This window comes from Bremia lactucae, linkage group LG2, assembly GCF_004359215.1.
Source record: "Bremia lactucae strain SF5 linkage group LG2, whole genome shotgun sequence".
Classification (NCBI taxonomy): Eukaryota; Oomycota; class Peronosporomycetes; order Peronosporales; family Peronosporaceae; genus Bremia; species Bremia lactucae.
The window spans coordinates 1088778-1112997 of record NC_090611.1 but is presented as its reverse complement, the minus strand read 5'-3'; the positions used below and the strand labels follow the sequence as shown (position 1 = coordinate 1112997).

General features: G+C 46.7%; 5 protein-coding genes across 5 annotated transcripts; 3 read left to right on the top strand and 2 right to left on the bottom strand.

The window, feature by feature from the left end:
• Positions 1 to 1375: 1375 nt before the first annotated feature.
• Positions 1376 to 1693, bottom strand: CCR75_004461 (uncharacterized protein; the record flags this gene model as incomplete). The annotated part of the gene is made up of 1 exon (XM_067962547.1): positions 1376 to 1693. The coding sequence occupies one exon, from the start codon at positions 1691 to 1693 to the stop codon at positions 1376 to 1378; it is 318 nt and encodes a 105-aa protein (XP_067821523.1).
• A 5870-nt stretch (positions 1694 to 7563) lies between these two features.
• Positions 7564 to 8236, bottom strand: CCR75_004462 (uncharacterized protein). The gene is made up of 2 exons (XM_067962548.1): positions 8090 to 8236; positions 7564 to 8022 (listed from the first exon to the last, which is right to left on the bottom strand). The coding sequence occupies exons 1-2, from the start codon at positions 8227 to 8229 to the stop codon at positions 7752 to 7754; spliced, it is 411 nt and encodes a 136-aa protein (XP_067821526.1). The 5' UTR covers positions 8230 to 8236; the 3' UTR covers positions 7564 to 7751.
• Positions 8237 to 8361: 125 nt separating this feature from the next.
• Positions 8362 to 9590, top strand: CCR75_004463 (uncharacterized protein). Its single transcript, XM_067962549.1, has 4 exons — positions 8362 to 8463; positions 8548 to 8644; positions 8716 to 8928; positions 8997 to 9590. Exons 1-4 carry the CDS (start codon positions 8445 to 8447, stop codon positions 9271 to 9273), a joined length of 606 nt encoding a protein of 201 aa, XP_067821525.1. The 5' UTR covers positions 8362 to 8444; the 3' UTR covers positions 9274 to 9590.
• Positions 9591 to 18433: 8843 nt separating this feature from the next.
• Positions 18434 to 18718, top strand: CCR75_004464 (uncharacterized protein; the record flags this gene model as incomplete). The annotated part of the gene is made up of 1 exon (XM_067962550.1): positions 18434 to 18718. One exon carries the CDS (start codon positions 18434 to 18436, stop codon positions 18716 to 18718), a length of 285 nt encoding a protein of 94 aa, XP_067821528.1.
• A 3466-nt stretch (positions 18719 to 22184) lies between these two features.
• CCR75_004465 (uncharacterized protein) lies at positions 22185 to 22883 on the top strand (the record flags this gene model as incomplete). The annotated part of the gene is made up of 1 exon (XM_067962551.1): positions 22185 to 22883. One exon carries the CDS (start codon positions 22185 to 22187, stop codon positions 22881 to 22883), a length of 699 nt encoding a protein of 232 aa, XP_067821527.1.
• Between the last annotated feature and the right edge of the window lie 1337 nt (positions 22884 to 24220).

Below are 24220 nucleotides of genomic sequence, written 5' to 3'. Positions count from 1 at the left end.
TAGTGCTGTATTCCCACCGCAAAGACTTACGCCGCGAGTAGGAAAAGCAATGAAGCAAGCGGGCACCCTTGACGAATCCTGGATACAGCGTCCTGCGGGCGCCAGAACTCCCCATTCTCAACCAATTGTAATATCGTGCCGATGTGGAGATTGCGGATCATCGAGACAAAATTCGAGGAAAAACCGGAACGGGAGAGTGCGACAAATTGAAATTCGGTGACACCGTGTCGTAAGCTTTGCGAAAGTCCAGAAATAAGATACGTGACCCATCGCTGCCGCCTGTGTAGGCTCGTCCGATGCCGTCGCGAGTATGGCCAGCATCACAGTTTTCTGCATCTGTCGTCCATAAACAAACCCTTGCTGAGTAGCGCCGATGTTCGTATTCCTAAAACTTGTTGCACGCGCGGCGCGATTTATCCTAATAACCTTGTACGCTGTTTGTAGTGTTGCCCCAATAGCGGAGAATAATCGGCAGGTGAGGGTCCTGGGTCTTGGTCGTTTTGACTGCCTCTGCGCATTTGGCTAGTTGCAGTGGTATCTGCAGGACAGTAGAAAGTAATTTGCCCCGCTGCCGAGAAGAGCTAGGTCGATACATTGAGCATTTCCAGTGCTGCTAGCCATCCATATTGAAAGCAATGACAATCTTTTTCCGTTAAAGAAAGTTGGCTGCTGTAGCCAAAAACTCGCTGCAGCCCCAAGGATGCCGCGTTATGTTTGCCTCGCGCTGGGATGGAGTAGCCGCGTATTCATCCAAGTACCAGGTGAACTGTTTCAACAATTCGCGGAAAGTCCTCCGTTTCCAGCCACGATGCGTGCTCGCTAGTGAAGCTCTCCAGATTAAATAGAGGAACTGCGTGCTTATACCGAGGTGGCCTTCCCGGTGGATGCAGCGCTTATGTATGATGTGATCTCTTCGAGACGCCACATCGTGCGCAGCTAGGTCATGATCCGCTACAGCTTCCGCGAGTGCCATCGCCATAAAATTGCCGGACGATGGCGTTGAGACTGGTCGGATGCCTAATGCTTTCTCTAGGTCCGAGATGCCGTGAGCGGGTTTGTACCTTTGGTACCAAAATAGGAAGCGGGGTCCCCTGCACTGACCGAAAGAAGCCACTGCCGAGGCTAACGTTGTTTTCTCTTGGGGCTGCAGCATGACAAGCTGCGGGGTCGGCCGCTGCTTGGCTAGTGTGGTTGCTACAAGGGGCAATTTCGCCTTGGCCTGTGTTGCGATCGTTTGCGCTGCCTTACGTGCGCTACCCGCGCCCGATTGGCGTCGGCTCGTGAATCTCGTGCGGAAGACATAAGCTTGTCATCAAAATCCGCTCCGTTGACTAAGCCGACAGACCGGGTAGAAGTCGCTTCCCCTTTGAGGCGTCTACGCCCGCGAGCGGGGGACTGGGTCCGGCCAATTCACGCCGCTACCGTCACCCAAGACTTTTTTGGAGCTGAGTCTACTGATGAACCGCCACTCGTCATTTGGCCCCTCCCGTAAACGGCACCCAGTAGGGCTGCCACATGCCGCCGACATAGCGCCCGCAACGTTGCGAATGCGTCCGTGATGTATACGGAAGGATTGAACATGTAATCCTGGTATCGGCAATGCGCTGTCGATGGCCCAGCGGCTGAAGGGCTCGGCCGGGCCGTATATCGGAGTTTCACCACCCACTTCTAAAGTGGCGGCGTCCGAGACCATTTCGGCTGGCTGATGCGGCTGTTTAAAATGGCTGAAAACGACCAATTGGTATTGTATAGGTCGTTTGGGATGTGCGTGGCATAGCACTGCCACTCCGCATATGTGCCTTTCTTGGTAATGCACGCCTCTGCCGAAAACTTATAGAGAAGCCGCTATTCGTCAGCCTTCAATTTTTGATAACGTCATTTTCGCAGCGGCACTCGCTCCTACGCCTGGCTGACCGTATTGTGTACGGTACCACACAGTGCGGCGATCGTCACGATCCACGCGTCGTGTGGGGGTCAGGAAAGCGCCTCTTTCATTTTTGCGAAGACCGCCTCAAACATTTGGTCAGGTCGAACGTCGCCAACGAGTCGGCAAGCTGATACTGTGGGCGGTGAATCCTGAGGCCGCGGGTGGCCTAAAATGGGGTCATATGTCGCAGGAGTGTCACGATGGGTCGGATACCGTCGCCCCCCCAGCTGTCACCGCTTTATGTGCTCCAATCCTGTTCGTAGCGGGGCAAACGAACTGTTGTTGTGGTACATTTACTTTTCGGGTAAAACACCATTTTGTTCTATTTAAATAGTTAATCCCTAAAATCCCATTTATTATCGATTACATATGTGGCAGTCGGGCGTTTGATTTGACCGCAACACGACCTGGATAGAGAAAATACGCCCAAGCGATTTCCCTTGAGCCCTCCATGATTTAAAGACGTAATAATAATTTGGAGCGTCTACAAGAGCGCACTCTAGAAGCGACGCTGTTGGCCCGTTTAAACGAGGCCATTTAGATGGAGGGGGCATCGGTAATGCGCCACCCGTCACATAGCCACATTTGATACGACTGGCTTGCCCGCATCCATCAGTGCAGGCGGCGCCCGATAGGAGTGGCGATATCGCCCACCTACTCGCGGCTGCCTTACCTTCGTCCGTTTAGTCGCAATCGTTTAGCGCTGCTGAACGACGTATTGTGGATCTCGAGAGTCAAGTCTTGCGACTGACCTCGGATCTCGTTGATGTCCGAGCGAAGATTTGTCAGGGTTATGAATTCCTGAAGACTCGCTTGGACCTTTTTAAAAGGATAATGCTGAGGGATCCGTGTTTATCGCGTGATGTACCTCGCTGTCCGAGTCTGTTCGTGGTGGGAGGAGTCCGTCGGGTGAAAGTTTTTCGCTTTCTCCGTCCCTCTCACCCGAACGACGCTCGACTCACAGTCGGCGTCACCAATGGTCTCCGTACACGGATGGGGGTATGTGACCTCATTTAGGTCTAGATACCGTTTCATACGACCCGCGTGAAATACGCGGTGTGTCTTCATATACGGGGGAAGTGTGAGTCAATAATTCCGGTTCTCAACCTCGTCTACCCCCGCAAAGGGCCCAATGAAACGCGGCAACAACTTCGTAGTACATCCAAGTAGTACAGAAATTGCATTTTAGGTAGGGTAGCAGTACTTCATAGTACTTTTCACCCACTCTTAAGCGTTCATTATTTTTGCGACCATTTCGGTCCGCATATTCTTTTTGCTTGTCCTGTGCGCTTGCCATTGCGTCACGGACTTTACGTGTGATGGCTAATCGCTCACCCACAAACCGTTGAGCCTCGCTCACGCTTTAACCATCAGATTCGCCTATGATACCGCCGAGAAATCGGTCATAAGACGTAGTTTCTTTGACCACTGCTAAAGTGGCAGGGTCACTAGGGCAAGTTTTTGTCGTTGAGATGATAAAGTCATGGGTCATCGGCATATTGACGAAACTATGTCCCTCTTTCGCAACGAGCATAGTGAGAAGCCCTCCCCCACTAAGACTCAAACTGCACACAAACGAGATTGGCATCCGAGGATAGCGTAGTCCGTTAATATAAAACGGCGTCTCACCCGTACTGGCGTCGACACTGTTATTTATAGCGAACTCCACAAAGGGCAATTACTTGCTCCATTCTTTAAAATTTGCTATAGTGCGTGAGACTTCCGCCACGACACGATTGGCGCGTTCTGTTTGGTCATCGGTCGGGGGATGATCTGCGGTCGACATGTGGAGCTTGCTAACTAGCAGCTCAAACACATGTCGCCAAAAACCAGACGTAAAACGTTGATCGCGGTGCGATACAATAGACTCGGGCATCCCGTGTAGTCGGTAAACATGATCCAGGAAGAAGAGAGCTGCCTCCTTGCCTTAAATCGATGTTTTACATAGTGCTAAATGCACCAATTTGCTCAGTCTGTCTACAAAGACGGCGAGCCTCGTCCGACCCTTATGATCGGGCGGCATGCCAAACTTGAGGGACATACTTACTGACTTCCAACAGCTGGCTGGAATCTATAGCGGTTCAATGGCGCACTGCTGGACGGTGCAGGCTTAATGCGCTGACACTGGTTCGCAAGAGCAAATAAAGTTGGCCACCCATATATATAGGTGTGGCGATCAAAATTCCTCTGACACTCGTAAGAATGCCTTTTCACAGCCCTGGTCGACTCGTTGATCAATCATGGAGCTCGTGAAGGATCATTAGCTTGAGATCTGTGTGATGAGGCACGTAGATTCTCAAGCGATCACAAGGTGACAGCTGATGCCATAACAGGCCATCGCTGTAGCTAAAGCGATTTAGCTTAGCTTTTAGGTGCGGCGGAAGGGTGACCTTTCGTCCACCAAAGTGATCCAATAGCAGGCGACAAAAGTCGTCCTGACTGTAGCTTTCTTTTATTTCAGAGGATAATAAGCTCGTCACGTGGCATGCCTTGACGGCTGAAATTGTGTCTTAGCACTAGCCGCACTCTCCTGATGCCTTACTTCAAAGTCTGGTCTGAGCGATTAGGCGTCAGCCAAGACATTCGACTTATTCGGCTTGTATTCAACTTTGATACGGATGCGTCATCCGTATAAGCCGCAAATGGTTCGGTGCCCAATAGTTGCACACGAAACTTGAGCATACTTTGTTGAAAGTAGCTCTTTGTCATGCATAGGGTAATTCAGTTTCGCGGCTTTCAAAAGCCGGGGTTGATAAGAGGTGACGCGGTCAAAGCCGTCGGCATCCTTCTGCATGAGCGCGCTGTCGATTGCAAAATTACTTGCTTCGGAGACGACGCTAAAGGGCCTATCCGCGTCTGGCAATGCCAAGTGCCTCAACAAGAGATTGTTTCACTAATGTAAACGCATCATTTATTCTTTTAATCAAACCCATTCTGCGTCCTTTTAAAGTAGGTCAGGTAATGGTTTAGTTTGCTAAGCATATTCTTGCTATATTTATGCAAGTAATTAGCGAGCTTTAGGAATTGGAGCGAATCCTTCACATGCCGTGGGATTGGCGATTTACATGCCTTGGGTTGGCCATTCCTTAACTGATTTTACCTTGTCTGGGTCTGCTCGTACACCATGTGTACCAACGATGCAGCCCAGCACAGGCATCTCAGGTTCCCCAATGACGCACTTTTGCAAGTTGACGTAGGCAATAAGCGTTGCCGAAAGAACAAGTTGATTATATCAATGAGTTCGTCGACAAGCGAACCAAGGCGGGACATGTGCGTGAGAGCAAATCGCCTCACTGCAGCCCGACGTTTTGTGATCGAAAAGCCAACGATAGATGGCGCGTGGTTCATGCTTACAATAAGCTGAACACGGCCTCCTTACCGGCTCAACGCCAATCCCGCGGAAAGATTTTTTGTTGAACTCCATGGTAAGTCAACTATCTTTCCGCGTTGGATTTAACAGATGACTACTATCAGGTACTCATGAGAGAGTCCGATGTAGCCAGAACAGCTGTAAGCACCCCAAGCGGTAAGAGTGGCTTGTGATGCCTCGGGGTTTGAAAAACACACCAGCGACATTCAACCGAGTGGCGGCTCACCTGATGGGTCAGCACCGTGCCTACGCATAGTAGGGCCGAGGACGGGCTGAGCGCAATAGAGTCGCACAAGCGTCATTTAGACGCTGCGTTGCAGACTTTGAAGGACACCCAATTGTGTCACACAATATTTGGTGCCAGGTTCGAGGTCTATTTTGTGCCCGATGCCCCTATCTGCTGGTAGGCAGCTCGGCACTTCTTTTGGAAACACATCGCGATGTTTCCACAGAACCTCAACGAACGAACTGTATCTTAAGGCATCCCCGCCTTGAGCAGCGAACCGTTTCTTTTTGTCCGTTTCTAGGACGCTCTCGTCCATTGTGGACGACGAGCAACAGTCCAACAAGCTCTCTTCTGGAACGGGTGCGACTCTATCCTGGATCTTTCCTTCCTTTAATTCGGCAAGGAACAGATCCCACGACATCTCCGGAAAAATTACTGTCTTCTCGGCAGATTTAAAGACTTGCTGGAGCACCTCAACTGAGGATGCCTCCGCAATTTCATCTTTGACGGCCTCGAATACCTCGTTCGAAGACCCGTCCTCTTCATTAGAGACTGATCCAAAGGTCACTCGTTTAGACGTGCCTTTGATGATTCTAATCTTTCGGGTACTCGTTCTTCGAGTCACCACGACCTTTGACTGGGAAGCGGGTGCCGTTGCTCTCCTTGGGCAACTTATTGTGTCCGTAATCGGACTTACGGTAATTGACGTTGACAGCAAGCGCATCTCTTGCACGTACTCTTGCAGAGATCGCTTCGCCTTTCGCGCTCCTAAGAATCGCGCCTGAAGCAACGTCTCGCTGTCCGGCGGCTGGTACATGGCGCGAATCTTTGTCTTAAAGATCGCCCATGTAGGGAACGCCTTAACGTCGGCAATACGCGCCGAGTTAGCCCACTCCGTGGCTTACCGTGCAGACGCGACATGGCGTACGACACCATCCGACTGTCGTCCTCGATGAGCTGCGTGACACCGCACTCCTCCACGGCGAGAAGCCAGTGGACTATCGTGTGCGCTGCAGTTCCATCGAACTTGGGCGGGTCCATCCGAATGGGCCTCGGCTGACGCGGCTCGGCAGAGAGCCTCGCTCCGAGCCTGCTCACGCCTCACCTCATCCTGAGTCCGAGTGATGGACCCCGCCGCAGCATGGCTCGGTGCCTCGGACGCAGCTTTCCGCTGTTCAAGCACGAATGCCTAAACTGCTCCAACTGAGCAACATGTTGCTCAGGAGGATATCCCGAGAGCCTGGTCAGGGCTTGTTCATCAAGTCCCTGCGCCAAGTGCTCCGCCACCTCCCTATGATGTTCGGAGAGGTGGGGCAAACGAGTCCAATCAATATTGAGGCTCATCCTCACGTACACACGCAGAGATGCGGGTCGTGGAAAGAATTCCAAGTGCTACCAAGTGTAGGCGGGCACATCTTCATGCGGCCACGTTCTACTTAAGCACACACCCTAGCACAGCAAGAAAACGGTTTGACCGTCAGCTCTCGTGTGCCGCGAGGTTGTTGTGGTGGGCGCCTTAGCGACCTCATCCAACGCAGCATAAGTACTGTGATATACGTATCGTCACGGGAGCAATGATTCGGCTCCTCGTGCGCACTTACCAAGTAGGAAGTAGTTTTCAGACTGACTTATTGTTTAATCGTATTGAATATGAATGCCTATTTTTACCAATTATAAAATTTTATCTCGGTAGAGAACACTAATATGTATTGTCATCTCTGTAGAGAACACTAATATGTATTGCGTAACGGATGACGCTAGGCGTCATCCCTCCTAATGTGAATGCACCTGTGTGCATCACATACACATTAGTGGGTCACAATGTGCACCACACCCAAGTGGTGGGTCTAATTACTTTATCTAACTAATTGACCATTTCCTTAAGAAACACAAAGTGTACTTAACGGGACTGTGTAAGATTCGGGCAACTTTAGCCCGTTACATCAAGTAGTTCTACCTTCAGTCATGGCTAGGTATTGCCTACCCTAGACATTGTAATCTTCTACCTGCTGTGTCCGTAGCATAAATTGGGTGTGTCCGCAGCAATTCTCTTTTTTATAACCTAAATTTGGTTCTACACTGGTATTTGTCAGATCAATTATGATTGTTTACTTACTGATGCTACTTTAAATTCAAGTGTCTACGTTTACCTAACGCAGTTATATTGACTCTTACAAAAATATAATAGAAAGCAGCCGCATAGCGAGACGCATCAAAACATGATAATATTATGTCGTCTTTGACCTCGCTTCCTCCACAAGTATTTCCTTTAGCAATTGAAACTTAGCATGTTTCTGATCCGTCAGATCCTTCAATTTCTGCTCAAGCTCTTGTAGCTGTCTGGTGGCTGTTGCCACGACGTCGACTGTTTCCTGTCGTTTTTCCTCGCTTTTACATTCGCTCAGATCGCTTTGGTCTTTCACAGTGTCCGCACACTTTTGTTGACGCAAGCTAATGATTTTGCGCCAATTCTTTTGCTTGCAACGACGGCGTATTGCACTAAAAAATATTCCAGCCCAATCAGTACCACTTCCTTTTGATGAATCCATTATTAAGGAACTGCCACCTGCGAATGGCTTTACTTTTTGCATCGCGACGATGCATGGGGGCTTCAATTCGAAAAGAATGCGGTAGAATTGCCTCCAGGTCTCTAGGGCCCGAGCACGCCGTCGCGTGCGGATTACGTGCATACGGTCGGCCGCTCATTTCTATGCTAAGTCGACAAAATTTCTTTTTAAATTTCTACAGGCTTGACCAATCAGTGCGCGCCAGCAATGATTTAATTATAGGGACCTGCTACGTACTGAACACCTTGAGAGAATTACATCTCGAAACCCCCGGCTTCTGCGAATAACTCCAAGTCAGCCACTTGTGGGTACCACGCTTACCTCGCCGGGTTCTATTGCTATTTTTGTATTGCCATGAAGATCGTTGCGATCGGTACGTGGCTCATGGAAGTGTTTGCACATGTATTGCTGCGTAAAGAATGCATTGAGTTGATGAATGATTTCATCGTTTTGATAGAATTGCTGCGTCAAGATGACAAGGATCAGAACCAAGACCCAACTATTCTTTCTGCAAGCTTTGAGGTATCTTCTTTTGGCTATTTCCAGCGCTCGGGGTACGTTGCAATGGTCAATTGAGCACGAAGCGCTTTACTAATAGAGCGGGGCGATGCAATGATTGTGAAAGCGTTCGGGAAATGATCAATTTCTTTAGTCGCACGTTTATCAAACGTACGAAAGCTGGACAGCGACAATCGGTTCAGCATGAGGAGTATAATTGCCACGTGTACGTGCGTCAAGATAAGCTGGCAGGGATTGTAGTTTGCGACCAGGAGTACCCTCCACGAGTCGCGTTTGCTCTTTTAAATAAGCTTTTGGATGAATATGACAAGTCCACTAGGTGTGAAAATTTGATTGGTATTTGTATTTGGATAAAAGTTGAGCGTTGTGTATTGATGCGATGTGTAGTGGCGGCTGGAAGACGCAATCGGGTTCACCAAAGGAATTTCCTCCATTGACGGCAGCTCTAGCCGAGTATCAAGATCCGTCCAAGGCTGACAAGATCTCGGCTATTCAAAAGGAGTTAAATGAGACCACTGCCGTGTTGTCCAAGACAATTGATAATGTACTGGAGCGTGGTGAGAAGCTGGACGACCTTGTGTCGAAATCACAAGATCTCAGCAGCCAGTCTAAGGTTTTCTACAAACAGGCCAAGAAGACTAACTCGTGCTGCGTCGTCATGTAACTCCCGTTAGTTTTCTTTTAGTATCCGTGTCTTTATATTTTGCCTCCGCTTTATTTTTACTCGTATCGTGTGCATGTGGTTTATCTCTTACACAAAACAAAATAATTGTTTCTTGAGCTTTGGTATGTATGGTTAAGATGCGTAGAATCCCTCACTCAACAAGTACCACAAGTACTTACGGGACATGCAACGGAATCGGAACCCTTACGCGTGTGATGCATATTACATTGTGTAAATTCATAGATAGACACTTAAAGAAAATCACAATGTCGCTTCAATCAAAACAATTTAGGTAGCTGTAAACCTTTTGTCCTGCGCACAAATCTTGTAACGGGGTGCATCGTTACATTAAATTAACACTTAAAGGTTGTTAGCAAATATATTATCTAAAAAGGTAGATACTATTTGAAGAATATTACTTTACGTGGTAAAATTCGAAAAGCTTATTCATTGGTAGATATAGGCCTTTCATCTGCTTGCTCCGCGGTCCAGTCAGCACTGGACGCGGGCAAAGAAAGACAGATAAGACTTTATTACGTGTGTTGTATTAGTATATTATTAAGTAAGTATTAAATTGGTGGAAACAAAGAGCTTAATAGTATTAATTACAGTTTACTTTTAATCCTCTTTGAAGCAAGTGTTTTAAAGAGTCTTCCTCTCCACAAACTAGTGTACGTGAAATGACGTGTGGCACCACCTGCACTGAAGTAGTGCGAAGTGGACTTGTACTAAAGCAGTACAAGGCGGCAGTGCCTGTAACGGGCTTAAGTTGTCCTAATGTTACACAGTCCCCGTTAAGTACACTTGGTTTACTTAACGGGGATGGTCAATTACTTGAATAAAGTAATTAGACCCAACACTCGGGTGTAGTTCATAAAATGTGACCGACCCTTTTGTATGTGATGCACATAGGTATATTCACATAAGGGGGGGATGACGGCTAGCGTCATCCGTTACGCGAGATATCTAGAAACATACACTCGCAATACATAGTGAAATCTACAGAGATGATATTCTTGATTGGTGAAATTAGGTATTTATATTTAATGCGATTAAATATTATCAGTCTGAAAACGCTTTTCTTTCTTAGTAAGTGCGCACGAGGAGCCAGAGTAACGCTCCCGTGACGACGCTTTAAAGTACTTAGAGCGTTGGGTGAGGCGCTAAGGCGCCCACCACAACTACCTCACTGCACGCAAGAGAAGCCAGTCTAACCGCTTCCTCGCTGTGCTAGGGGGGGGGGGGTCTAAGTAGAGCGTGGCCGCATTAAGACGTGCCCGCCTACACTTGGTAGCACTAGAAACCCTTCCTACGACCCGCATCTCTGCGTATGTTCGTGAGGATAAACCTCAACATCGATTAGGCTCAATTCCCCTACCTTGTCCAACATCATCGGGAGGTGGCAGGGCATATGCCACAGGGACTTGATGAACACCCTGGCCAGGCTCCTGAACAGTCCTCCTGAGCAATATTTGGCTCAGTTAGAGCAGTTTGAGGCATTCGTACTCGGACAGCGGAGCGCCGCGTCCAAGGCACAGAGCCATGCTGCGGTGGAGTCCGTCAGGATGAGCTGAGGCATGAGCAGGCTCAGAGCGAGGCTCTCAACAGGACTGTTGAGATGCTCTCTGCCCGGCCGCATCAGCCGAGGCCCATTCGGATGGACCTGCCCAAATTCGCTAGAACTGCAGCGCACACGATTGCCCACTAGCTGTTAGCCGTGGAGCAATGCGGTGTCGCGCAGCTCATCAAGGACGACAGCCCGATGGTGTTTTACGCCATGTCGCGCATGCGCGGTAAGGACTCGGGGTGGGCTTACTCGGCGCGTATGGTGGACAGAAAGGCGTGCCCTATATGGGCGATCTTCACGGAAAAGATTCGCGCCATGTATCAGCCACCAAATAACGAAGTGTTGCTTCCGGCTCGCTTCTCTTTAGCGCGTCTGGCGAAGCGATCTCTGCAAGGGTATGTGCAAGAGATGCGCTCGCTGTCGGCGTCCATTACCTTAGGTCAGATTCTGGAGCACAGTAAAGTGTTCACGTTTATGAACGGACTACGGCATGGCCCATCGCGACAGGTTATTTTCAGAAAGGTGCCGTCGACGATGGAAGAGGCAATCCAAATTGCCTTACTTGAGGAGCAATCCTACTACAGTGCCTCGGCGACAGCTTGGTATAAGCCGTCGGCCCAGAGGTTAGATGCCACTCCCGTGGAGTTGGGCAATGCAGATGTAGTCTGCTTTTTATGCGGCAAGCGCGGCCATACGATAGCTCGCTGCTATGCCAGGGTCGCAACTGGGGCAAAGATGCCCAGCAAGAGGACTCCCTTCCCAAAGAGCGATGACAAGAACCTGCGCGCGAGACGCATGAGTTCTGCATCGACCACTGAGGGGTCGGGAAATGCAGGAGCGCAGTAGCCGGGATGCCCTACTGACGCGGACTCTGAAGTTTCCCCTGAGTTGTCGAACAATTCGGCGCACAGCAAGCATTTCAGCGAATTTATGTTTAAAAATGTTAAATCTGTCAAAGTGGTTAGTCCCTGAGGTCTCGAAATTTCGGACCCGAAACACGACGCTATGACTAGGTGATTACCCTCCTAGTGGATTCGGGTCAATCACAAAATTTTGAAAAACTCGCGGCTCTAAAACTCACGACCAGTGAGGCGTCGGGAAATGCAGGAACGCAGTTTAGAATTAGAAAGAGACCGGCGATGTTTAAGGCGCTTGCCAGGATGGCAAGCGAGAAGAGGCGGCCATTCGTTTAGCAGACGGCGCCATCGTTAAGACTGAGGGAGTTCAAGTAGAACTCGCCTTCAGCTTTAGTGACTTCTCCTGTAAAGAGAAGTTCACAGTACTAGGAATGGAGAGTCCGTATGACCTCACCCTAGGCATGCCATGGTTGGCATAACACCAACCATGGATAGACTGGCGTACACGCACAGTTGCAAATTCAACGCAGGACACCGGAAAGGATGTGCTCCTGCGAGAGGCGTATGCAACTGATGTCGTGTCGAACACAGTTGAGGGTGCGTTGACGGGATGTCAAACGTCATTAATTCCTACCCAGCTCGTGGAGACAGAGGTAGTAAATATGATGATGACAAGTAGTCATGCGTCTGAATGTCCTGCACAGAGCCGAGAGCCTGTTGCAGTAGACGGCGAGCTGACAGGAAGTCGTGAATCGCATGAACCGACACAGTGCCGTGAGCCTGGTGCGGTTGGAAGGAATGCGTAAGCCAGGAGAGCAACGGCACCCGCTTCCCAGTCAAAGGTTGTGGTGACTCAAAGAACGAGTACCCAAAAGATTAGAACGATCAAAGGCACGTCTAAACGAGTGGCCTTTGGATCAGTTCGTAATAAAGAGGATGAGCCTTCGAACGAGGTGTTCGAGGCCGTCAAAGACGAAATTGCGGAGCATCCTCAGTTTAGGTGCTCCAGCAAGTCTTTAAAACTGCCGAGGAGATAGTAAATCTCCTAGAGATGTCGTCGGATCTGTTACTTGCCGAATTAAAGGAAGGAAAGATCCACGAAATAGTCGCATCAGTTTCAGAAGAGAACTTGGTAGACTGTTGTTCGTCTTCCACAATGGACGAGAGCGTCCTAGAAACGGACAAAAAGAAGCGCTCATGGCTTGATTTCCTCAAGAGACAGTCCGTTCTTTGAGATTCGCGATGTGTTCCCAGAAGAAGTGCCGCGCCGCCTACCAGCAGATAGGGGCATCGGGGACGATTGGTTAAAAAACAAGAAGATGCGTTCACATCAGTGAAGCAATCTCTTGTAAAGGTACCGGTCTTGGCATTATTAGACGCGGATAAGCCCTTTACGTCGTCTGCGATGCAAGAAATTTTGCATTCGGCAGCGCGCTCATGCAGAAGGATATCGACAGCGTTGACCGCTTCATCTCTTGTCAGTCTTGGGTTTTAAAAGCCGCGGAACTGAATTAAATCGTGCATGACAATGGCAAGATGGCTTTCATTCTTCTCTAATTTAATTTTAAAGTTGAATACGAGCCGGGTTAGTCTAATGTCTTGGTTGACGCTTTATCGCGCATACCAGACTTCGAGGTAAGACAACAGGAAAGTGTATCTAGTGCAAAAGCACAATATTAGCCGTCGACGTTGGCAGCCATGAAGGCATACCACGTGACGAGCTCATTAGCCTCTGAAGCAAAAGAAAGCTACTGTCAGGACGACCATTGTCGCCTACTGTTGGATTGGTGGACGTAAGGTAACCCTTTTGTCGCATCTAAAAGCTAAGCTAAATCGCTTTAGCTACAGCGATGGCCTGTTATGGCATCAGCTGTCACGTTGTGATTCGTTGAGAATCTATGTGCCTCATGACATAAATATCAAGTTCATGATCCTTTACGAGCCCCATGATGCGCCATCGAGTGGAGTGTGGGGTGTGAAAGACATTCATACGAGTGTCAGAGGAATTTTCCTCCAAAATTCCTCTGACACTCGTAAGAATGTCATATATACGGGTGGCCAACTATATTCGCGTTGCAAACAGTGTCAGCGCTTAAAGTCTCCACCTTCCAGCATTGCGCCATTGAACCGCTACCGATTCCAACCAACTGTTGGAAGTCAGTAAGTCCGGACTTCACAGGAAAGGAGGCAGTTCTCTTCTTTCTGGATCATGTTTACCGACTAAACGGGATGCCCGGGCCTATTGTATCAGACCGCGATCAACGACTTAAGACTGGTTTTTGGCGACATGTGCTCGAGCTGCTAGGTTGCAAACTCCACATGTCGACCGCAGATCATTCCCAGACCGATGGCCAAACAGAACGTGCCAATCGGGTCGTGGCGGAAGTCTCACGCACTATAGCAACTTCCGAAGAATGGAGCAAGTAATTGCCCTTTGTGGAGTTCGCTTTAAATAACAGTGTCCGCGCCAGTACGGGTGATACGCCGTTTTATATTAACGGACTGCGCCATTTTCGGACGCTAGTCTCGTTTGTGTGCAGCTTGAGTCTTAGTGGGGAGGGCCCCTCACTATGCTCGGAGCGAGAGAGATACTTAATTCTTTAATATGCCGATGACCCGCGAGGTATCATCTTACGACAAAAATTTGCCCTATTGACCCTGCCAGTTTAGCAGTGGTCAATAAAAGTACGTCCTATCTTCGACCGCTCGGCGTTATTGTAGGCGAGTTTGATGCTAAAAGCGAGAGCGAGGCTCAACGCTTTGTGGAGCGAGGCTCAACGCTTTGTGGATGAGCGATTAGCTATCACACGAAAAGTCCGTGACGCGATAGCAAGCGCACAGGACAAGCAAAAAGATTATGTGGACCGAAATGGTCATATGCAGACTGAAATGGTCGCACAATTAATGAATGCTCTAGAGTGGGTGAAAAAGTCTTATTAAGTACTGCTTCCCTACCTAAAATGCAATTTATGTACTACCTGGAGGTACTTCGAAGTTGCTGCCGCGTTTCATTGGGCTCTTTGCGATGGCAGACGAGGTTGAAGACCTAAATTATAGGCTCACCCTTCCCCCGTATTTTACGTGCGTCTTATGAATTGGTATGTAGACCCAAATGAAGTCACATGCCCCCTTCCATCTAATAAGACCGATGGTGACGCCGACTGTGAGTCGAGCGTCGTTCGGATGAGGGGGATGGAGAAAGCGAAAAACTTTCAGCCAACCGACTCCTCCCACAACGAACAGGACTCGGACAGCGAGGAACATCACGCGAGAAACGCGGATTCATCAGCATTATCCGTTCAAAAAGGCCTAAACGAGTCTTCAGGCGTTCAGAACCCTGACGAATCTTCGCTCGGACATCAACGAGATCCGAGGTCAACCGCAAGACTTTACCCTCGAGATCCACAATACGTCGTTCAGCAGCGCTATACGATTGCGACTGAACATACGAAGGTATGGCAGCCGCGAGTAGGTAGGCGAAATCGCCACTCCTATCGGGCGCCGCCTGCACTGATGGATGCGGGTGGCAATCAACGCTTCCTTGTTAAAAGGTTGCTTGCCCACCGCTCCGTGAGGCAAAGATATCAGATCCTCGTTCAATGGAGAGTTTACCGAAGAGTTTTGACTCTTGGGAATCGATCGATACCCTACGTATTGATGTGCCCGGCTTGGTAGTTGCCTATGAAAAGGAGCACCAGCTGAGGCCTCTTCACTAGTCTCAAATGGACTAGCAGAAGCAGCGTTGTGAGAAGAAACAGGGGGTACAGTACCGCCCATTATTTCTTTCACACGCAAGCGGGCGAAAATAATTCGCTACGACCGCTGTATCATCGCATCGGAATGCGGATGAATGCGGCGCAAGAATTTCGCCTCGTATTGGTCATGCGTTTGATTTGACGGCAACACGACCTGGATAGGAAAAATACGCCCAAGCGATTTTCCTGAGCCCTCCATGATTGGAAGACGCCATAATTAATTATGTGCGTCCACAAGAGCGCACTCTAGAAGCGACACTGTTGGCCCGTTTGAATGAGGCCATTTAGATGGAGGGTTCATCTTTGGAATGCCACCCGTCACATTGCCACGTTCTAAACAAGCGGCTTGTGACTCCGACTGAGCACGTTCACGTGTCATCTGCGGAGCTTTAGGCTTGAAATCCTCTATGTCAGAACCATTTTGGATTATGGTCTGAGCATAAGGCATTGTGGTTATACTCAACGGAGGAGCGGCTGCGCCTTTCAAAACAGCGCTCTCATTAATGGTCGCTGCGTTATCCAGCGCAGACGACGAGACAGCATTCGCAAATGTTGCTGTCTCATGTTGTGAGCCATGAGAGAAGTTTTGATGGGCAGTAATGCGCCATCATTCTTCCTCATGAGCTCGTTATCCACAATACTACTATGAGGTGACGGCGACGGTGCGACTCATTATAGTCGACAATAAGCGACCGATCAACATCCTCACGGTTAAAGTGGGATCTGTTATGGCGACAGCAGCAGTAGCTGTCGACGTTTCGACTAAGGCATTGGACTTTGCCCGTGTTAACGCGGCGCGTGCGATTAGTGCGAGTTGAGTAGGTGTCTTCGCAAATGACCCACCAACGTGGCCCTTTTTAGGCGGCATCTTCGGCGCCGTGTATGAAAACACAGGTCGCTAGAGTGAACGATAGAAGTAGCGTCGCATTAAGCAGCTTGCAGCTCTTCCTCTTTGACAAATTATAAAATGTGATTTGTTCTTAAAGGGGAGGATAATGAAACGGACTAAAGTTTGCTCAAGTGTTACATAGTCCTCGTTAAGTACAGTTGGTGTACTTAACGGGATGGTCAAATTTAAATAAAGTAATTAGACCCACCACACGGGTGTGGTTCACGTTTGCTACCAACCCTTGTGTATGTGATGCACATAGGTGCATTCACATTAGCAAAGATGACGCCTAGCGTAATTCGTTACTCGAGGTATCTCGAATAATACGCTCGCAATACATATTAGTGTTATCTACAGAGATGACATTTTTGATTGGTAAAATAGGTATTTGTATTTAATGCGATAATAAATAAATCAGTCTGACAACTACTTTCTACTTAGTAGGTGCGCACGAGGAGCCGGATTACCTCTCCCGTGACGATCCTTTACTAGACTACTTGGTGTGTTGGGTGAGCTTCAACATGTGTCGAAGACCGCGCATCACGGCCAAGTCTACACTGTCAAGCTGGGTCTTGTGCACTCGCACATATCGCAGGAAGCAGTCGGCCTTGGAATACTCATACGTTTTGATCGCCTTGACCTTCTGCCGTGGTGTAAGGGACAAAAGGGATATCGCTACCATTATTCTCTTCGTCTATGCACGACTCGTAATAAATATGTAACGCTCTGAAAAAACATCGAGCGTTTGGTGCTAACACCAACTGTAAATCTTTATTTTGTTGTGGTTTAAAAAGTAAATAGGATTTTTTTTTATTCCTTTCCCATTTTTTTCGATCTCTAAATCACAAGATAATCGTTCTATAAAATTAAGAGTACGGCAAATCTATCGCAAGCTCCCTGAACGACAGCCATGCATCTTTCTTGTGTCTGTAACGGGGTGTATCGTTACGTGAAATTAACACTTAAAGGTTGTTAATTAAATATATTATCTAAAAGGTAGATAATATTTGGAGCATATTACTTTATATAGTAATGCTCAGAAATCTTTTCCATAAATAGGTATAGGCCATTATATCTATTTATTCCGCTGACTAATCAGCTGTAGATGTAACCAAAAGAAACAGACAATTAAGATTTCAATTGCATGTTTAGTATTAGTTTATTATTAAGTTAGCATTAACAGATAGAAGCAGAGATACTTAATTATATAAATAAAGTTTTCATTAAACTCCCTTTAAGCTAGATGTATTAAAGAGAAGTCTTCCTCTGCACGTACTAGTGTACGTGAAGTGGCGTAAAGCACCACTAGCAACTGAAGCAGTGCGAAGTGGACTTGTACTGAAGCAGTACAAGTCCACTTCGCACTGCTTAGTTGCGAGTGGTGCCTTCGTATTCCGTCCTAGTACCAGAAAGACTTCCTTTAAGGTAACAGCTTAAAGAGGGTTGAATAAACTTTATAAATATAATTAAGTACTCCTTTCTATCTGTTAGCTCTAACTTAATTATAAACTAATACTAAACATGCAATTGAAATCTTAATTGTCTGTTTCTTTTGGTTACATCTACAGCTGATTAGTCTGCGGAATAAGTGGATATAATGGCCTATACCTATTTATGGATAAGATTTCTGAACATTACTATTTAAAGTAATATTCTTCAAATGATATCTACCTTTAAGATAGTATATTAATTAACAACCTTTAAGTGTTAATTTCATGTAACGACACACCCCGTTACACTTGTGTCCTTGCTAGCATTTCGGCCGCCGATGGAATAATAACGGAGTCCAATATAGTCTTCGTCGCATTCAGTGCATTGGCTTAAGGACCGTCAAGTGATTAGGGCACCAATCGTCACCGGGACTCCAGCACGAACACGTTACAACACCGAAGAGAGAACACTTGACGCTATCAGAAAAGTTCTGAAATCTCAGTTGATTGGCAATCTTATCATTGTGCTTGTTGAACTAGCAAATTTGCTTAATTGACTTGCTCAATCTTTTTAAGTTACTGAGCAAGTCGATTAAGCAAATTTGGAAGAAGTTATTGAGCAAGTCGGCATTGAACAATTTAAAAAAAATCTGGCTGCCGCAATGAGAAGTGAGCTCACGCAGGATAAACAAGCTACCACGTCTGTAATAAATGATTTGATTGAGATGTGTCAGCCATCAAAACACAATGATCCAGCTACCAAATGTTTCCAGTATCTGAAGCTCAATAAGATGACGACGGGTCTAATTGATAGTCCGCAATATATCGTTTGGACTGAGTTTATGAAGACGGCTCGCATCCAATTTAATATCATTTCTAAGTTAATGCCTAATTCTACCTGGACAACGCTTTGTTTGGCTTTTCAGAGCATAAGGAAAATACTGTAGATGCCTTTTTTTATCAGCGACGATTTTTTGGAAGACGAGAAATACGCCACCAGTCTACGTCCTTGACCTTTTGATGCCACGCAAGCCAAACAATAATTTGTTTATCGACCCGTTATTTCCAATCTGGGTGTCTAATTGGCAAGATTGTACCAAAGTGGAACCAGAACTATTGCATGAACGGCAGTGAATATCTTGACAGATGAATACACGGTGACATAATTGATGAGGATGCTGTCTTTGGGTGCTCACACCGCTTATCCAGAAGCTGTTCATTATGCAAAGGCGTCAGAAGCAATATTGAACGAGCAACAAGTACACCCAGTTCCATTGCTCGTCGCTCTGGTGTCTGAAAATCCTAGATTTAACCCCCCCCCGATGACACGAATATTATACTCATTGGTATGAAATTGCGAAAGAAAATTACGGTCTAAATAATCCAAAGGCGGCAATATTATATATTCTAAATGAAGCTTATCCGACCGATCAAGTGGCATAGATGAGTAGCAAGGCAAATGAACGACATCAAGCGGGCGCAGCTATGAAAATCTTGCGGGAACTGGATCGATAAAGCAAAATTCACCAAGAAGTGAAAACGGCTTTGGACCTGGATAGTTGTCTAAGAGACGAAAAATGGCTAGTGAATACCCTCGTAACAATGGCATCTCAAGCTAAAAATTCTGATGAGCCAATAACGTTTCTTGCTGTAGAGATGGCTCAGCAACATTGCTAAGATGAATTTTCGACCGCTCTGAGTACAACAAAGGTATTTACCAATCAGTTACGCGAGATATTGTTTACCAGCTAAAATTGATGTTCTTTAGTGTCAGATCTCTTTTTCAGATTGAAACGAGCTGTTCTCGAAATTGTCTCCACCAAAGAAACTCGGAAAGCAGAACTTGAAAAAGCAATGGGGGTTGTAGAAAACGTAGACACAAGAGATTAGTTGAACACGTTGCACTTAGAACTAGTGTCTTCGGTAATTCCTTAGCGTTGCTATGAATTAACCTGATTGGCATGGATCTTTTATTCTGACCTAATTCCAAATTCCTAGATGTTTTTAAAGAGAGGTGTGACTATAAGACCAAAGTCAATAACAATAAGAGAAGCATACGACGACTTTCAAACATGCATGCGACCAGCTTGGCGACCATATAATCCCTTTTCGAGGTGATTGTCCAGGCTTAAAAAGCTTTCGTGCGATGAGTCGCCATAAAGATGGTAATTTTTATGTACTGTCGATCGCCATGTAATTGTAGCGTCCTGTGGATCGACATGAAAATTGTAATTTGGCGATAAGATATTGGCCCTCTTCTAGGCCTTTGGACGTAGTGATGAGGAACCCTGATCACTTCTGAGATATATGCTTTGGTCGTTAGAAGCTAAAATTGCCCTGTTGCTCCTGCTGTTTGACATTAAGGCCGAAACTTGCTGTTGATTCGTTCGAAGGTCGCTTATTCCAACGAGAGTTCATACTTAAAAGCAATGTGCCCCTGGAAGTACGCTGTCAAACGTCCTATGTAGGTAACGCTGGTAGCTTGAATTATGCTTTCATGAAGTTATTCAAACAAACTCCATCCGATATAACTGGAGCGCCCCAAAAAAATGTACCCAATGATATTGGGTCCATGGAGGAGTGGCTAAGCTGATTTATAAAGAGAACTACCGCAAGCTTAAAGTTAGCGCTTTTCTATGTTACGAAAGAAGTCTGTGGTTGCCACATCGATCAATGGTGATACTTAAGTTAATCCACGAGGTAGCTCGACTAGTTAAATTTGATGCATTCTGCAGCTTACGAATTTATCTTTTTCCGGTCCTCATAGACTGCCTGATGACATGTACACTCGTGCGTGACATAGCTGAAAGATAAGCCATCCCTCGACTTGCTTCTAAATCGTAGCAAAGAGTCGTAACTCTTTTTGATATCCAGTACGCTCTTGTGGCATGCAAGTTTTTTCTGCAAAAATACTCCCTCTTCCATGCCGCTGATGATCTTTTTGTTCTTTGCCATTCCTTTCCGTAACAACCTTCCAACCTGAGCTGTGACTAGGTTGGGCGCATCTCGCACGCAAAGCCTTCGTGGTTGTCTTGGAGTAGACGGTCGGTTTTGGGACATTATATCGTGGCCATTTATTGTATCCTGAAAGGTAATTTGCTAGTCTTGCTGACCAATGTGTTTGCTTTGACGTAATTTATTGCTTAAGTGGTGTCGTTTTCTTCCTAAAAACAAATTAATGTCTGCATAATGTGCTTGGTGACCAGCTAGTGCTAAAAAAACATTCTTCCGCGGCTGCTTTTGCAAATTAGACCCACTTCGTGCTACGCTGCCTCCGCTGACAATGTAATGCTCATCAAAATAAATCTGTACAGCGAATTATTTCCTTCGTTGTAGATTTTGGATCGAGTTGCTTCGGTATAGGTACAAGCCCCTCGTTGATAACCATTCGGTTGTGAACGACTGCAGCGAGTTTTTACAATCGTCCGCATCCACGCATCACGTTGTAATTCATGCCGTATCCATTTCAACCACGAGTATCGCGTCAAAAAGCTTCTTTGGCGGTACCTTTGGCTCCTAACGTGTCTTCGGAGGAGTGTTAAAAAATTCGGTCCAAACAATTCTAGGTCCAAGAGTCGTCGTCGAAGTCGCCATTATTTATCCTTTGACCGACTTCTTATCCGTTGTTTTTCGCCACTCCTAGCTCTTGTCTTGACCGTTTTCAAGGAGTATCGTCTCGGTTTCTTTCGAGTCTTGAAGGCATTAATGACTTGGATGCTGCTCTCCGTTGCCTTTTGCGCTTCCGTGTGTCATTCACCGGGCCCGGTAGACCCTCTCAAGCCGTTGTTCCCAGAGATGCCTTCTTAAAGTGCTGACTTCTACATACAAAATACAACCAACGGCACATGTGTTTGTAGTAAAACAATAGTAAGCTTAAATTACGTAAAGTGCGACGAACTTGTATGTGATTGGTTGTTAAATTTTGTAAGGTCGCCTCACGGTCTTTGCGTGTTGTTTGGAACAGGCTAAGCGCGCTTTGATTGCATTTTCACATAAAGCGGAATCTTTCAGCATCGAGGCACTGCGAGTGCGCGCTAATATATGCAGCCTGCATGAGCGGATGATATATTATTAAGTTTTTATTTGAGAAGCATATTAATTTTGTGGATGGCCTCGAAAGATGATCATGAATATTTAAAGATGCAATAAAAAGAGAAATTATTGCTTTGATCGCTTATTCGTTATATATTTATAGGTTGATGAAGTACCTCAGACCTACGCGGATGCCATGTCTTCGCTCGACGTACCAAAATGGAAGGAAGCCATTCATTGTGAGATGCTTCGAATCATACATGGGACTTGGTGCACCTTCTACCAAATGTCGTTTTAGATATAATCTAAGGCTAGAATACGAAGAAACTTAAAAATACAATCTGACAGTAATAGTTCCATAATTAGACCGTTTGAAAATCAATGATGAAACGGTGTCGCCTAAAGAAAGTGTTTCATCCAAAGTGGATGAACTTCGCCGAGCATTCATCTAAAGTGGCCACGAATAACTTGTTGCTTTACAAAATGATCGAACCGCTGTCGCATTCGAGTGTGTTTAATGGTGATGATTCTTACGTTATCCAAGTCGATAGCCCGGTTGTATCTTCCAGAAGCCATGAATTTCTTCATAAGGGCAATGCTTATCCCCACGCTGTTCAGTTAAATACTCCTGTAACACCGATAGGAGGTTATAATGGATCGAAAAAGTCTCACGACGATGCTATAAAGACCGAAGGTTGGGAGACCGCTCTGTGCTTCGGCTGCTTCAAGCATTGCGTACCTAATTGCTGCATGGTGACCTTTTGTCCGTGTGTGACGCAAGCACAAGTTTCAACTCGCTTGGGAATGGCTCCCTATTGGTTTGCACTCGTCACACTTTTTATTCTCGTGCTGCTTACTGGTGGGACGGTGCATTTGATTCTGTTTGTCTGGGTCTGGAAGGCCCGAGCACTAACTCGTGAGCGATTTCAGATTCCGGGAGGATGTTTTCGAGACTGTTGTGCCTCCCTATTTTGCCCGTGCTGCACATTGGCTCAAATTGCTACGCACATTAAGAGCTATCAACCTGGGAGTTGTGACTTTGGACCGCCAGACACTTTGCCACCCTACTCGCGTACTTAAGGATTTTTAAGAAGTTTTTATGGTGATCTATTCCGTGAAAAAAACGTATTTTCTTTAATGTCCATAGCGACTTAGTCAAACTTTAAAGCACGAGACATATATAAGACGGAGGAGTTAGACATGGAATTAGTCAAGATTCGAAGAATTATAGGCGCGTCTCGACTAATGAAGATAGCAAAAAGACAGCCTTTTTCAAGTATAATCATGCAGGTAACTCTAAAATAACAACTTATTGGCATTTTTTTCAAATCTCCATGCTTGTAGGAAGTAGTTTTCAGACTGATTTGTCTTTGTTAGAATTAAATATATATACATATTTTTACCAACCAAAATGTCATCTCTATAGATAACACTTAATATGTATTGCGAGCATATCTTTCCAGATATCCCGCTTAACGGATGACGCTAGCCGTCATCCGTCCTAATGTGAATGTACACATGTGCATCACATACACAAGGGTTGGTCACAAATTAGCACCACACCTGAGTGCTGGGTCTAATTACTGTTATTTAGTAATTGACCATCCCCTTAAATACACCAAGTGTACTTAACGGGGAGTGTGTAACATTAGGGCAACTTTAGCCCGTTACATCATCCCCACTTTAAGAACGAATTCACATTTTTCAATTCGTCAAAGAGGAGAGAGGAACTGCGAGCAGCTTTACGCGCCGCTAGTTCACTCAATCACTCTAGCGCACGTGTTTCCATACACGGCGCCAAAGATGCCACCTAAAAGGGGCCACGTTTAGGTTTGTCTGCGAAGACGCCCACTCAACCTGACACTAAGCGCACGCGCCGCGTTAATTCGCCGGCCGCGTCAAATGCCTTTGTCGAAACGCCGACAGCTACTGCTGCTGTCGCGTTAACAGGGCTAAGAAATCCATCCCATTTTGACAGTGAGGATGTTGATCCGTCACTCGTTGTCGACTACAATGAGTCGACACCGTTGCCGTCACCTCATAGTAGTGATGCGGACAACGAGCTCATGAGGAAGGATGGTGGCGCATCATTGCCCATCCAAACTTCTCTCATGGCTCACAACATGGAGACAGCAGCATTTACGAATGCTGTCTCGTCGTCTGCGCTGGAAAGCGCAGCGACAATTAATGACAGCGCTGCCCATAAACGCGCAGGCGCTTCTCCGTTGGGTATAACCACAACGCCTTATGCTCAGACCATAATCCATAATGGTTCTGACATAGAGGATTCGGAGCCTAAAGCTCCGCCGACGACACGTGAACGTGCTCAGTCGGTGTCACAAGCCAGTCGTTTAGAACGTGGCTATGTGACGGGTGGCATTCCAAAGATGCCCCCTCCATCTAAATGGCCTCGTTTA

Coding starts and splice junctions, on each gene's coding strand:
- CCR75_004462 (XM_067962548.1), bottom strand. CDS start 8,229: ATGAGCGGCCGACCGTATGCACGTAATCCGCACGCGACGGCGTGCTCG. Junction 8,023..8,089: donor AAAAGTAAAGCCATTCGCAG/GTGGCAGTTCCT, acceptor AATATTTTTTAG/TGCAATACGCCGTCGTTGCA.
- CCR75_004463 (XM_067962549.1), top strand. Junction 8,645..8,715: donor GGCTATTTCCAGCGCTCGGG/GTACGTTGCAAT, acceptor TGATTGTGAAAG/CGTTCGGGAAATGATCAATT. Junction 8,929..8,996: donor GAATATGACAAGTCCACTAG/GTGTGAAAATTT, acceptor TGCGATGTGTAG/TGGCGGCTGGAAGACGCAAT.